General features: G+C 40.3%; 1 protein-coding gene across 7 annotated transcripts in view; it reads right to left on the reverse strand.

The window, feature by feature from the left end:
• Nucleotides 1-3,336: 3,336 nt before the first annotated feature.
• Nucleotides 3,337-14,943, reverse strand: part of LOC100983103 (surfactant-associated protein 3) — a 40,575-nt gene continuing 28,968 nt past the window's right edge. Inside the window, exons 3-6 of one of the 7 annotated variants that reach the window (XR_008954820.1) lie at nt 7,735-7,900; nt 6,990-7,122; nt 4,716-4,918; nt 3,337-3,930 (exon numbers count right to left, since the gene is read on the reverse strand). Coding sequence is in view for 1 of the 7 variants with exons in the window: in XM_055097480.1 (XP_054953455.1) it covers nt 3,800-3,930 (131 nt within the window). In the remaining 6 variants the exon portion in view is untranslated. Of the gene's footprint in view, nt 3,931-4,715; nt 7,901-14,943 lie in introns of all 7 variants that reach the window. The other 6 variants (XR_008954819.1, XR_008954821.1, XR_008954822.1 and 3 more) reach the window with 6 other exon arrangements.

Here is a 14,943-nt window from a genome sequence, read left to right on the forward strand (position 1 = left end):
GGTATGGCTACTGGAGGAAAATGGTGTTCTCATTGCTGTTGGAAATAAGAATTGTTACAATCCTTTTTGGAAAACAATTGGGCAACATTTATTTTGTTATTATTGTTAACTTGTTTAGACATTAGGATCTTGCTCTATTGCCTGGGTTGGAGTGCAGTGGTACAATCATAGCTCACTACAGCCTTGACCTCCTGGGCTCAAGTGATCCTCCCTCCTCAGCCTCCCGAGTAGCTGGGATTACAGGCATGTGCCACTATGCCTCACTATGGGCAACGTTTATTAAAATTAAATATCCACGTTTCTTTGACTCAGAATTTATACTTCAGAAAATCTAACTTATAAAAATGAAAGTCCCAGTACACAGGGACACATGTGCAAGGGAATTAATCTGAGCATTATTCAGTGTAGCAGAAAACCGGAAACAAAGTAAATCATAATACAGCCATACAATAAATGAAGTAGAACTGTATTTCCTCGTGAAAATGAAAAATCTGGGAAAAGAGTGTATAATATAAACCTGCTTTCCAAAAAAATGGCCCCAAAATTCTATGTGTGGGAATGTATATAGATTTTTTATACATATATATGCTTAGATAGGATTATACGAGCATGCATTTTTGAAATACTTGAAGAAAAAAATAAAATACTTGAAGATACATGCTAGTTTTGTAGCATGGGTTGTGGCAGGGGTGGGGCAGCAGGAAAGGAGATGGGGAGGGAGGAGGTTTGCCAAAAGGAAAAAGAAAAAAGATAGTTTGCACCAAAAAAACCCAGCATGTATGCTGTAATCCCATCTATTCATTAATGCAGTGCTTACTTGACTATGATTTAGGCTTTAGATTGAGGAAGATCAATCGCTTATCCCAGCAAACACTAGGAAGGACTTAAATTGTTGTTAACTACCTGATGTCAGGTGCCTCCCAGAGGTAGATGACATCCATGTAGGCAGGCAAAGCTTCTCAATGCTCATAAAAGGATACCAGCTTCGCTGTGTATTTTTGGATCTCCAAAGTTTATGGCTCTGCAATCAACCAGACTCACTCTGTCCCTACTCTTCAGATTCTTATCAGAGAAAATAACCTCACACTCCCCATTAGCCACATGGGCTGAAAGCTATGCCAGTTGGCTGTCTTCAAATAGGAGAATGGCCTCATCATAGTGGCTCTTAGCTAATAATTTTAATAATGATGGTTTAACTTAGGTTTTCTTCTAATTGATAGGTCTGGCAAACCTATCTGGGCAAAAGTTTGTAAAAGGAACAAACGACTTGTTTCACAGTAATGTAGACTCGAGAAAGCTGTTGAACCTGGTTGCAGCCTGAAAGTTTTGAATAAATAATAGTCTTGCTGTAGCTACTAAGGAATTGTTCTTTAATTATGGACTTTGCTATCCCTGCAGACCATTTTCAGCCTCTAGTCAACCACGTTGTAAGCACGGGGACCTTAACCAATGAAGAAAACCATTTTCAAAAGTTCGAAGTTTCCTTTCTTAGTGCAGATCATTGGGTGTCTCCCAAGGCGTCTCACAGGCTGCCCAAGGTTCTAAAGTAGTGCACAAGCCCAGGGGGGAGTTCATGGCTTTCTGATTTCTATCACTCAGCCCTTACTATGGACCTAAACTTAACAGCTAAGCTAATGAGACAGAGAGAACATGTGACCAAGTCTAGTGCCAGCCCTACAGCATACACTCAGTGACTTGAGGCAAGTCACTTTTGCTCTCTACAGCCCAGTGTTCTCATGTATACTCCAACACAGGATCTCAGGGAACCCTTTTCTTTTGTTTAATAGTACTTATACAAATTTGTAATTATATGCTTATGTGTACGATTGTTTAATTGCCTATCTCCTCCACTAAAGCATAATCTCTATACAGATAGGGACAATATACTATATACCTAATGCCTAACATGATGGCTGGCACATATTCAAATTCAGTAAAAATTTATTAATTTAATTAATAAGTAAATATATAAAATGAGAAAGATGAGTTCAAATATCCTACCAGCTCTAACAGCATATGGTTCTCTAAATGCAAAAGGCTTTTATTTTTAAAATTAGGTCATAATCTTCCTTTGCCCAAACATCATTGAGTAGATTAAGTGCCTAAGTGAGCATGGCTCTGCTCTACATAATTACTCAAAAAAAAAAAAAAAACTTAACCTATTAATCATAGTTTCTACTAAGGTTTGCTTGGTCCCATCAAATCTCATTTTGAAAGTTGATTTCCAGTGTTGGAGGTGGGGCCTGGTGTGAGGTGTTTGGATCATGGGGTTGAATCCCTCATGAATGTCTTGGTGCCATCCTTACAGTAAACAGTGAGTTTCCACTCTTAGATCCCATGGGAGTTGCCCCGAGAGCTAGTTGTTAAAAGAGCCTGGCACCTTCTCATCTCTCTTGTTTCGTCTCTCTTGACATGTGGTCTGTATGTGCTGGCTCCTTTTCTTCTTCTGCCATGGTCACCAGATACAGATGCTGGTGTCATGCATCTCGTATAGCCTGCAGAACTGTGAACCAAATAAACCTCTTTTCTTCATAAATTACCCAGCCTTAGGTATCCTTTAAAGCAACACAAACAGACTAAGACAGTCCCATATATCTGAAAGCATTGTAAGATGCCATTTCACCCATAGCTTTGCCTCTTAGCTGAACTACCATTTATGCAAGATAGGTGTTTGTTGTGTGTCCTAAAAGATTTTCAATCTCCCTTGCTGTGTTGTTCCTGGATCTTGAAATCCTAACAGTAATTGAAACATAGAAAGAAAAAAACTTAGAATTGTCTAGTCCAGTGATTTGCAAACTGTATTTTAGCAGAGGAACCCTATTTTGCAAAAAGAAATTTTATATAGAGGCCCAATATTTCCATTCAAAAATGTATGTCTGTGTAAATAGATACAGTTTGGAGGGAGGGAAGGAAGGGGGGGAAAAGGCAGGCAGGAAAAAGGAAAAGATATGCCCTTGTTGATGTGAGAAAGGGAACTGCAGAGCCCTCCCCTGCAGGCTTTGCCTCGACCTCTCTATTGGGCCATACTCCCCTCACTGCCCTCTCCACCTGCCCTGCCTGCCCTATAGTGCCCTGTAAGGCACCACTAAGACTAGTAGCCTACGAACAGGTTGAAAGCCACCAGTTTGAATGACTGTCTCCTTTTAACAAAAGGAAACTAAGCCTTGATGACTGAATCATATTCTTTAGTATTCCAAATCCTTCCTTCAAAAAGTAAATTGCCTTCTTTTTGTTTCTTTTTAGATTATTCTGTACAGCCTTCCCCGAAGTAATTGCATACAAATCAGATTATCAGTCAGTGTTCAGTATACTCTTCTTATAATTAAACCACCATCATTTAACTTTACTCATAAAATTTTATTTGAACAAAACAATTTTTGAAAATATAAAAATTTCGTAAGCACTGCTTTCCTGTTAGATACAAAGTTTATTTTAAAAATAAATAATTATATTGACCTTTACCATCACATGGCTAAATTTTACTCATGTTTATTGTGAAGACACAGAGGTGAATTAGAAGAGTATATCATTATACATTGTCAAATAAAGCGAAGGTTTCCTTATCCAAATAGAGAGAATATATATGTGATTACTTAAGATAAAGCAAAAGCTATTTCTACCAAAGAACAAACATGCAGTTATTGATCTGGAATTGGCATGATTACAAACTACTCTGCAATTCTTCCTCTCCCCAATTAAGGTGTCTCTCTTGAACTGATTGAAAGCTGTTTGATAAGTATACTTTTTTCAAGATGGTGTGCTCAGTTGGGGGTCTTTTTATTAAACTGAAATTCTGTCATTAGCTCTGACTAGCACCAGCTGCTGTATAAATTCTGTGTTGACGTAGACCTCCATTGGTGTTCCAAATATTGCAGATGAATCTCTCTCTGCCTCCAAAATCCTCAGTCATGCAGTATGAATAATTAACATCTGAAAATGCAGAACAAAAATGACTTTTATTAGAAGACATGGTACTGGGATCACAATTCCACCTTAACTCCTCAGAACAATGAACCAAATAGGACTTTAGCAGTTAAACAAAAGTGTTTCTAAATCTCTCTATATTATGTTTTTCCCTGTACCTGATCAGAAATGTTAATATTAAGACACAAATTAAATGTTTTAGTCATACAGCAAAGTTAAAGACAGAATCCAAGCGGCAGCACATTTTAACTAATGTTTTTCTGAATGTTCTAATTCCAGATAAATTCAAAGCATTTAGGACTCATGTCTGCCATGATTATTCTTTCTTCTAAATAGTTCATAATCCATCACTTTTTTTTTTTTTTTTTTTTTTTTTAGGACGGAGTCTCTCTCTGTCATCCAGGCTGGAGTACAGCAGTGGCACCATCTCGGCTCACTGCAACCTCTGACTGCCAGGTTCAAGCGATTCTCCTGCCTCAGCCTCTTGAATAGCTGGGATTACAGGTCTGCACCACCATGTCCAGCTAATTTTTTGTATTTTTAGTAGAGACAGGGTTTCACCATGTTGGTCAGGCTGGTCTCAAACTCCTGACTTCGTGATCTGCCCTCCTCGGCCTCGCATAGTGCTGGGATTACAGGCGTGAGCCACCAGGCCCAGCCAGTCCATCACTTTTAAGAAAAACCTTTCCTATTCATTAATCTAATATTATTTCTACAAGATGTATGGTATAAGTACAGCACAAAACAGTTACATGAAATGTCTTTATGGAGTTGAACTTATAAAAACATACCTGGTGTGGGAGATGTGCCAAGTGGGACTTTTCCTTAATGTATTTGATAGATTTTAGCAGACAGATTTTAAACTTGTCAAAGGACATTGATAAACTTGAATCCATGAAATGATGCAATACATAAAGATAAAATATGCCATAATAGTACAGTGGCTAAGAGCAAAGCATTCTGGACATCAATTTCTGGGCCTCAGTTTCTCCATCTGTAAATGAAGATAATATTAGTATCGGGCTTATGATGTTACTTGAAGCACTAAGAGATCATGCATGTGATCATTAGCACAGCACCATGTATTTGTTTTCTATTTCTGCATAACAAATTACTGCATACTTGGTGGCTCAAAACAACTACTACTTATTATCTTACAGTTTCTAGGTAAGGGCATGGCTTAGATGGGCCCTTTGCTTAGAGTCTCACAACACTGTAATCAAGGTGACACCTGGACAGTGTTCTCATCTGGAGATTTGACTGAGGAAGAAACCCCTTTTAAGCTCACTCAGGTTATTGGCAGAATTCATTTCCATGCTGCTCTAAAACCAAGTATCCAGGCTTCTTTCTGACTGCTGGCTAGAGTTTGCCCAAGGTTCCTCACCATGAGAGCTTCCTCAACATGACTGCTTACTTCATCAAGCCAACAAGGAGAGTGTCTGGAGTGAGTCTACTAGCAAGACAGCATCTTACATTATGTAACACAATAACAGGAAGAACATCCCACCACTTTTGCCATATTCTGTTGGTTAGAAGCAAGTCCCAGGTCCTGCCTACACACGAGTGAACACACCAGGAAGCAAGGATCCCTGGTGGTCACCCTAGGGTTTGTGTGCCAAATATAGTAAATGAATGAATAAATGAAAGTGTGAGTGAGTGAATAAGTAAATGAGTAAGTGAATGAGTGAAGTTGGGTGTGAATGTTGTAAGCCCCTTGGACAACAGAAAACATGGGAAATAGTTGTAAATACAGGATAAATAGGTAGGTAGTAGACTCTAAGGTAACTGCTCAATTGAAGTCATAATGCAAGCATCTAACCTTTGTGAAAATAGTGTATTGAATAATTCTAGGGCCTGGGCTGTAAGGCCCAGAGAATGTCAGAGTAAAATCTCAGGGATGGTGGGAAATAGAGACCTAAAAGAATATATAGGGCTTTTAGTCTCACTTTAAAGTGATAATTTTCTTACAATTGGAGCAAATGGAGAAATTAGAAATGAAATAAAATGGTCAAATATAATTACATAAATTTTTAACTTGTAAGTAATAGAAATAACTAGCAATAAAAAACAAAAAAATCAACACACATGAAAAATAGAATTATCTATACCAAGTATATGAAAATTTATTCAAACATACATGTGAACACTAATAATATTCCCAATGGATAAATGATCAAAGGACATGGTTACATGATTCATGCACAGGAAATATGAATAGTAAAATAAATTTGAAAAACAGTTTAAATTTAATATGAATAAGGGAAAAGCCTCGCAAAGAAAAAAATTTAAGTACCAATTCAATCCATCTTTTTTTTTTTTTTAATTGAGACAGAGTCTTGGTCTGTTACCCAGGCTGGAGTGCAGTGGCGCGATCTCGACTCATTGCAAGCTCCACCTCCCGGGTTCATGCCATTCTCCTGCCTCAGCTTCCTGAGTAGCTGGGACTACAGGCACCCGCCACCACGCCTGGCTAATTTTTTTTTTTTTTTTTTTTTTTTTTTGTATTTTTAGTAGAGACAGGGTTTCACTGTGGTAGCCAAGGTGGTCTCTATCTCCTGATCTCGTGATCCGCCCACCTCAACCTCCCAAAGTGCTGGGATTACAGGCGTAAGCCACCACACCTGGCCAACCCAATCCATCTAATTTTACCAGCTGATTAAGATGAGAGAGTAAACAGTAAATTAATTGCATTAGTATTATTAACCAAAACACCTAGTATAACTTATAACTCACCCTGGGTGGGTGGATATTCAATAATAATTAACTGTCAGTAGTGAGTTGTAGGAGAGCTAGTATGGATAACTGCAGTTGCCAAATCATCAAAACACTTATTTGCAGACCATAAGACCACATTAACGTGAGGCAGCTAACATGGGGGGAAAAGCTATTTAGAATTCTTTCAATTTTACTTATACCACTTTGGTAGCTGAACTGTAGTGAAATAGATAGAGATCAGACCCCAGAACAGGAAAACTAGGCAAACAGGCTGGATACTCCACAGGAAGAGAATCTGCCCAAAAACAAAGTCAGCGTCCCTACTTTAACGAATATTCTGATGACAACACCTCAGCCTCGGATGAACTCCTGCTTTTTGACAGCGTCGTGGGATGCAGCAGGGCTGTATGGACTGTTCCTGGACTTGGCACGCAAACAGCGACACAGGTGGGTATCCGCTTTTCCCTCTCCCTCGGGCCTGTTCTGGGTAGACAGGGAAAATCAGTTTTGATGCCAGTGATGATATGCCCAATATGTTTGTGCACGTGTGTCCTCAGGTCTCTTTAGGAGTAAGCTATGGCATGTCTCTCATCATGGCCAGGGATGGAAAGGCCAACAATTAAATGAATAATAGTAAGCACTCACTAAGTATTTGTTGTGGTTATTAATGTTGCTTTTACCTTCAGTGGGAAGAAGGCAAATAAAGATGAGTTTTTTCCTGGAACCCAGATGGGTTCTCTTGTGGTGTCAGAGAGGGCGGGCACCCATGGGACAGCCGCAGCAGAGGGCGGGCGGACGAGGCCCACAGGGGAGCCCAGCACCTGAAGATGATGATAGGCAGCAGCAGGTGGTGTCTGGGAGGTCTGACAGCCACAGTCAGGGCCTGTGGTTTTCAAACACAACTCCAGGCTGACTCACTGAGGGAGATCCAGTAAGCTCTTCAAACCAGTGCCACCTACCACCCCCACAGATTAAGGGCAGGATTCGTCGGGGACCTGAGGCAAGGCTAGGGGACAGAAGGTGATATGGCAAAGAGGAGTCAAGAGGGAAATGGGGGAGGAAGTTGGAGAGCCAAGCAAGTGGTGGTCACAGTACCTTTCTGAGAGCAGTCATTGGTTATTATGCTCTGGAAGAGAGGAGGAAATATGTAACAACAGAGACCTTCAGAGGGAATGAGCAGATGGCACATTTGTTCTTTCCATATGTCCAGGTGAAGACTGGATGTCAAGCTGGTCCCCACTCGTCTCCTCCCCTCCTTCATCTATAAAATAAATGTACTTTGGTCCTAATATTTTAAGCGCAATTACCCTAAACTCATTTGGAGGTCCATCCATGGGGTACTTTTAATAGTTCTTGTCTGCATTTGGTGAATCTTCACATCGGTATATCTTCCTTGGAATGTAAATTTTTGGAAGGAAGGAATCAGAGCTATGTGGTTCTCTGAACAGTGTGTAACACTGTAAACAATTAGATGACTTATATTTTTAAGATGAAGATGATGCTACTTATAAAATGAATGAGATTTGTGAAGCCATTCTTTTTTGTCGTAATATGAATGGGACTTGAAAAGTTAGTATTCTGCTGGTGAGAAAACAACAGTATCACTTCTAGTTCTTAATGTGAAACTAGCTTTTGTATTCCACTTAAAATGCTTCCGTTGTAATCCCACTTCTAGAAACCTTAGGTAGGGAAATAATAAACAATGTGAACAAAGATATATGTGTAAACACATGAGCACCTAGATGCTTAATTATAGGAAAATGGCAAGATGAAGCTTGGTACAGCTGTAAGATAAAATATCTAGCAGTTATCAAAATTATAGTTAATAATTTTAACAGGAAAATAATTATGCTAAAATAGCAAGTGAAAAAAAAACATGCGGTATTTTTTTCAATTATATTTTTCCAAAGTATAGAAATAATTGGAAAGAAACATATCGAAATGCTAAAAAAAAAAAAAGAGGGCATGAGGAGGAGGGCCTGTATGGCAGAAAAATGGCTAAGAGGTGAGCAATGAGGAAAATGAAATGTGTCAAACAGAACTAAGGAAAGGAAAATTCAGTTTTTTGAATACTCTGTGCAAGCAATGAAATAAGCATTTAATAAACATTGGAGTAAGGCTATGAGGAGAAAAGAGCCTCTTTCCACAATGAACAGAAACCTTCCATCTTGGCTTAGTTGAAAAAATGGAAAGCTAAGATACTTTGAAGTCTGAATGAGTACATGAGATGACTCAGGTGTGGTTAGGAGCCCATCACCTCTGCTGAGCAGCTAAACATGACAGTGAAAATGAGAGTACGCATTTGAGAAATGGGATTTGCTGAGGCCATATATGGGAAGAGGGGATAGGCAAGTCATTAAACCAGTCTCTGCTAGTTTCTAAACCTAGATGCCCATCTAGAATTACATGAGTAACTATCTAAAACCACAGGTATGCAGCCAAAAAGGCACAGGCCAAAGTAATTATAGCAGGGCACAGATGAAACAAAATAGGGGATGGGCAGTGCATAGAGAATGAAAGGAACTAACAATGGCACAGTCACCACTCACTGCAGCCTCAACCTCCTGGGCTCAAGTGATTCCCATGTCTCAGCCTCCCAAGTAGCTGTGACTACAGGCGTGAACCACCATGCCCAGCTAATGTTAGTATTTTTTGCAGAGACAGGGTTTTGCCATGTTGCCCAGGCTGGTCTTGAACTCTTGAGCACAAGCAATCCGCCCGCCTCGGCCTCCCAAAGTGTTGGGATTACAGACGTGGGCCACCATGCCTGGCAGAGCATAATGCTTTACATGGGCTTACTCACTTATCCCCTCACAACAGCGTTCTATACTAAGTGTGGGTTTCTGCATTTAACCCCCTCATTATTTCCTCCCTTACATTTGCAGTCTTTACCTTTCTACTGACTCATCTTAGTAATGCTTAAATATGTTCTTCATCCCCTACTCCTCTTTCAGCTACTCTGGAAATTACCCTACTCTGTCCTCCCCTTCAAAGCCCAAATTCTCTAAATGATTAAGTACCCATGGTCATTTCCTCATGCGCACAGGCTCCTCAACCCATTACCATTGGGCTCATGTGCCTACCTGCTTTCTAAAGCTGCTTTCACCAATGTTACCAGGGGCCTCCTCATTGATAAAACTCATTGGATACTTTCCATTCCTTACATTATATGACTTTTTGGCCACTTTAACCTCTGAGATCCAGTTTTAGAGTTACATGTCTAGCTACTTAATGGACATCCCACAGCTTCATTAGACCTCAAATTCAATATATTCTAACTTTACCTCATCTTCTTTCCAAAGCTACTCTTGTTCCATGTTCTCTATTTCAGCAAATGACACCATCACCAAAGCTGGTCTTCCTTCTTTCCTTCACCCCCAAATACACTTGGCCACTAAACCCCTGTACAGTCTACCTGCTACCTGCCTCTCAGAGCTGGGGTGTACTCTTCTCCATCCCTATAGTACTAGGCTCATATCACCACTCCCTTGGTAGCCCCATCACTGGACTCCCTACCCTTCACCCCTCCACTGCCCTACCACCATCTCTATTCTGGTCCCTGGAATGCAGTCCAGGGGATCTTTCTAAAACACAAGTCTGATTATGTCAGTCCTCTACTTAAAAATTTTCCGTGGCTTTCCACTGTCCCTAAAATAAAGTCTAAACTTCTTAACACGGTTAACATGATCCTCTCCAAGTTTCATCTTCAACACATCCCCTTCTGCACGCCACACTCCAGCAATACTTCTTGCTGTTCCTCCAATGTAGGTGCTGTCTTCTCTCTCTGGTTGTTTCCAGTGCTTGAAACAGATCTTCTGACTTTTCTTCTGGCTAAGTCCTTCCACATCTTTAGATCTCAACTTATGTCACCTCCCCTGGAAAGACATTCCTCAACCCCCAGTCCAGGTTAAGCATCCTTCTTCTGGGCATCCACTGTATTACAAATGCTCTTAAAGTGGCCTCTATTTAACCAGCTTACTTGATACACATAATTTCCTCAGTAAAGCACACTCACTACAGTCCTGCCCTCCCCAACACTCAAAGCTGATAAGCTGCTGTCTATACACTCATCTTACTACTGCTCTCACCAGTTGAATTGCATTGTATGCCTACCAAGAGTCAGATGTGTTTGGTCTAAGTTCTTTTATAACAATTTTACTTATTGTTATAGCTATGTTATTTGAGAAAATCTTATGTAAATTAATAAAATATAAGTACAGAAAGTTGTTTTTATAATGTACAAAGACATAAATGTAAGCTTCTAAAAGTTGCTTTAATGGATATAAAGTTGTAAATGGAAAGAAATCATTAAAAATCTAAACCGATTCTACTCTGACATAGATTTGTCAGTATCTAAGTTCTTGCTCCAATTTAAAGAAATTAAAATAGAAGTAAAACGTGTGTATATATTATGGATGTGGTTTAAATCAGAAAGATGACCTGGGACTTCAATTATTGGACATATATTTAAGGAAAAGTCCTTAGCCTTGCATCAAAAAACTGGCAAAATAATATACATTTATATTTTTATTGAAGTGAAATTCATATAACATACAATTAACCATTTGAAAGTATACAAGTCAATGGCATTTAGTGCATTCATGATGCTGTGCCACTACCAACTCTGTCTAGTTTCAAAACTTGTTCATCACCCCAGAAAAATGCCCTGTACTCTTAAGTAACCACTCCTCATTCCCCTGCTCCCCTGTCTCCTGACAACCTCTAATCTGCTTTAAATTGAAATAGAACATTTAAGGCATGTAGATAACATTTTTAATGACTCTCCACTTTACTGAGTTTTTGGATGAGTCTATTAACTATTGGTCCAACCCAAGTTGGATGAGTGGGCATCTGCACATCTGATTTCCTTGCAGCTCTGTATTAACATTGCTCATTTCACTGCCTCCCCTGCCTCCCAGACTTTGCGCGCTTTGTAGGCAGGGGCATGTTCGAGCTGTTTATCCATGGGTCTTCAGTACCTGGCACAATGCCTGGGACACAGTGGGCTCCATATTTGTAGGGTTAATTCAGATTACCCGGAAATTAAGTAATATGTCCAAGGACATTAATGGTGAGTCACAATTTAAGCTTAAGTCTCTTTCACAGCACACTAAGCTGTGTGGGAGGTGAACTGAGGCAGCAGTCATATTAGAGTTAATACTGAGAAGTGCTTACTATATGCCTGGCACTGTGCTGAGCTCTTAACAAGTATTACACTGTTTAATCCTAACAACCCTGCAAGATCAATATTATTATTAACCCAGAAATTCTGGGGAGGGAGTCAGAGATGCCTGAATCCAATTCAAGTATTATAGGACACCAGAGGAAGGCTGTGAGTCCAAAAATAGTTCAGTCAAATGACTGGAAAGGACAATTATTTTGTTACTTTAGTAACAACTTTTAGGACTGATTTTAGGAAAGAGGAAGTCAGGTCAGATGTCTGTAATGGAGCCCTCTCTAGAGTTTTTGCCCTTCTCCGCACACACACAGACACACACATGCAACACACATGTCTTGGGTTGTGTCTCGCAAGTACTTGGTTATAATTCTTGTGAAAGATGCCACTCTTATGCTTTTGTTTTGCTCTATTGATTACCACTGTGTCCTACAGATACAACCACATCTACTGTAAACTGGAATACTTCTAGTTTACATATAATACTTCCTTACATTATATTCCTTACATTCCAGTTTACATTATATGTAAACTGGAATACTTCTAGATCCCACTGCACTTCAGGGCTCTACCATGCCTGTGCCTCTCTGGAAACAACTGCCTCCTGTATAGCACCAGGCCACTTGCCCCTCAGCTGGCCACCACCACTGCATGTTCTAGTGGCACTGCCACCGATACCCCAGAGGACAGATGGGCCAATTCTGCTCAGTGATTTATGATGCAATGGAGAAGAATGCCTCTTTCTATTTATTCTCTCCATCAGGTATTTCCAAAGCAATATTGCCTGGCTCGCCAAAGTCTCAGAGGCTTGGGTGAAGATGTGTCTTCTGATTTTTATGTACCATCCTCTCTTTCTCCCAGGATCCAGAACTGAGTCCATTGAAATCTGCACCTGGGGCAAAGGCAAACAACCTAGGTACTTAGAGTAACTGCTCCACTCCAACAAGTAAAGTTTCATGACTGGGCCAGGCTTATCCCACTTGATCCCTCTCCACTCAGTCCCCAGGCAAGGTCAGATGATTCTGAGTTCTAAAGGTAGACACTTTTAATCTAGAGCTGGAACCCTAACTCCCTTACTTTTATGACCAAGTGTGGGAAGTGGAAGTGAAAGAAAAGCAATTCAAGACCCTGTAAAGGATGGAGCTCAGGATTTGGTGACAAAGACTTTTAGCACCAACCTAGATGCCTTGGTTAAAATGTGTGTGTTGAGTAACACCTCCATGCAGACCACCATAATAGGCCTCTTTGGGGGATTCTGACAGAGCGGGATGAACTCTGTTCCCTCACAGAGCTCACAGCTCACATGGGGATACAGTGCAACACAAACTAACATCTCACGAGCATTCCAAACCTCTGGAGGGAAGAGTTAGGGGTGACTGTTATGTTCTCTTTTTTTACTTATCTATATTCACTAGTTTTCTGTAACATGTATGTGTTGGTTATATAGTAAAGCCTGAAGTAAAATTAAACAAGGATAAATACTCTCCAATCAGAGTTGGCACCCAGTGCTCAGACAGCTCAGCCCTCCCGCAGTCTTACCAGAGCTGGCCTGGGAGCTCCCTCCACCCTTCTCCTTGAGCATAGGACACAAGTGCCAAAAAGGAACCCTAGGGCATACAGGCCAGCCTCTTCTCTTGCTCCATCCTCTCTATTATCACTGAACAAATAAATACACTCAACATCTCCTCAAAGCCTTCACTATGCACTGAAAACTCTAAGCCGATTATGGCAATAATAATAATAAATGAGTCTGAAAAGACCTTGCTAATGCTTTTTATAAAATAGATAGGCTGGGTATTGAATCAGTATTGACCCAAAAATAAAAGTAAATGGCTTTAAACAAAATGTTCCTCAGTGTTCTTCTCTGTTATCCATGATTTCAATGTGATCCTAAATATTTTACTCTAAATATCCCATTTTTAGACACACAACCTTTTAGTTAGCTGTTTTCTAAAAGTATATGAAATTGGGTTAGTTTTTGGTATCTTTTTTTCTTTTCTCAACCCATGTAAGAACGATACTCTTATATATATAGTTTTTGTGAACCGAGTAGGTAGTAAAAAAATTGAGAGTCTAAATTTAAATCTCTTTAATAATTGACTTCTGTAATGTTTATATCTTGACCATCATCTTCATCATCACCACTACAAGCATCTGGATTGGACTTGAAGTTTACAAATCATTTCTACAAATAGTATGTCTCTTTAGGGTGACCCTATTATCCCTGTTGTATTGAGGAGGAAACTGGCAAGTCACAGAGGCTAAATGACTTGCCTAGGATCTCACAGCTACTTCTGGTACAGAGCTAGGACTTGATCTCAAATCTGCTAACTCTACATTTTTTATTCTTTATCCTACCATATTGCTGCTCCTTTTCTTTAGTTCCTATATTTTAGTAGTAGTGGCATTTGGTTTGACTTAGAAAATCTTAAATTAAATCTTTGAGTAGGCTGGGTGCGGTGGCTCACGTCTGTAATCCCAGCACTTTGGGAGGCCGAGGCAGGCAGATCACGAGGTCAGGAGATTGAGACCATCCTGGCTAACACGGTGAAACCCCGTCTCTACTGAAAATACAAAAAATTAGCCGGGCGTGGTGGCGGGCACCTGTAATCCCAGCTACTTGGGAGGCTGAGGCAGGAGAATGGCGTGAACCCGGGAGGCGGAGCTTGCAGTGAGCAGAGATCACGCCACTGCACTCCAGCCTGGGCGAAAGAGCGAGACTCTGTCTCAAAAAAAAAAAAAAAAAAAAAATAATCTTTGAGTAGCTACCTTTACCACAGTTCCAGGAGACCAATCTAGAGGTACAAACTTAGTCTGAAAAGAACTCTCGTATCTCATTTCACATCTGTCTACCCTTTAAAATTTAGGCACCAAACCTTAAGGACATGCTTTTGAAAAATCAAAATTGGGCCAGGCGCAGTGGCTCACATCTGTATTTCCAGCACTTTGAGAGGCCGAAGTAGGTGGATCACTTGAGGTCAGGGGTTCAAGACTGGCCATGGCCAACATGGCGAAACCCCGTCTCTACTAAAAATACAAAAACTAGCCAGGTGTGGCTACATGCACCTGTAATCCCAGCTACTCAGGAGGCTGAGGCATAAGAATCGCTTGAACCTGGAAGGCAGAGG

Source organism: Pan paniscus, chromosome 15 (genome assembly GCF_029289425.2).
Source record: "Pan paniscus chromosome 15, NHGRI_mPanPan1-v2.0_pri, whole genome shotgun sequence".
In the NCBI taxonomy this organism is placed as follows: domain Eukaryota; kingdom Metazoa; phylum Chordata; class Mammalia; order Primates; family Hominidae; genus Pan; species Pan paniscus.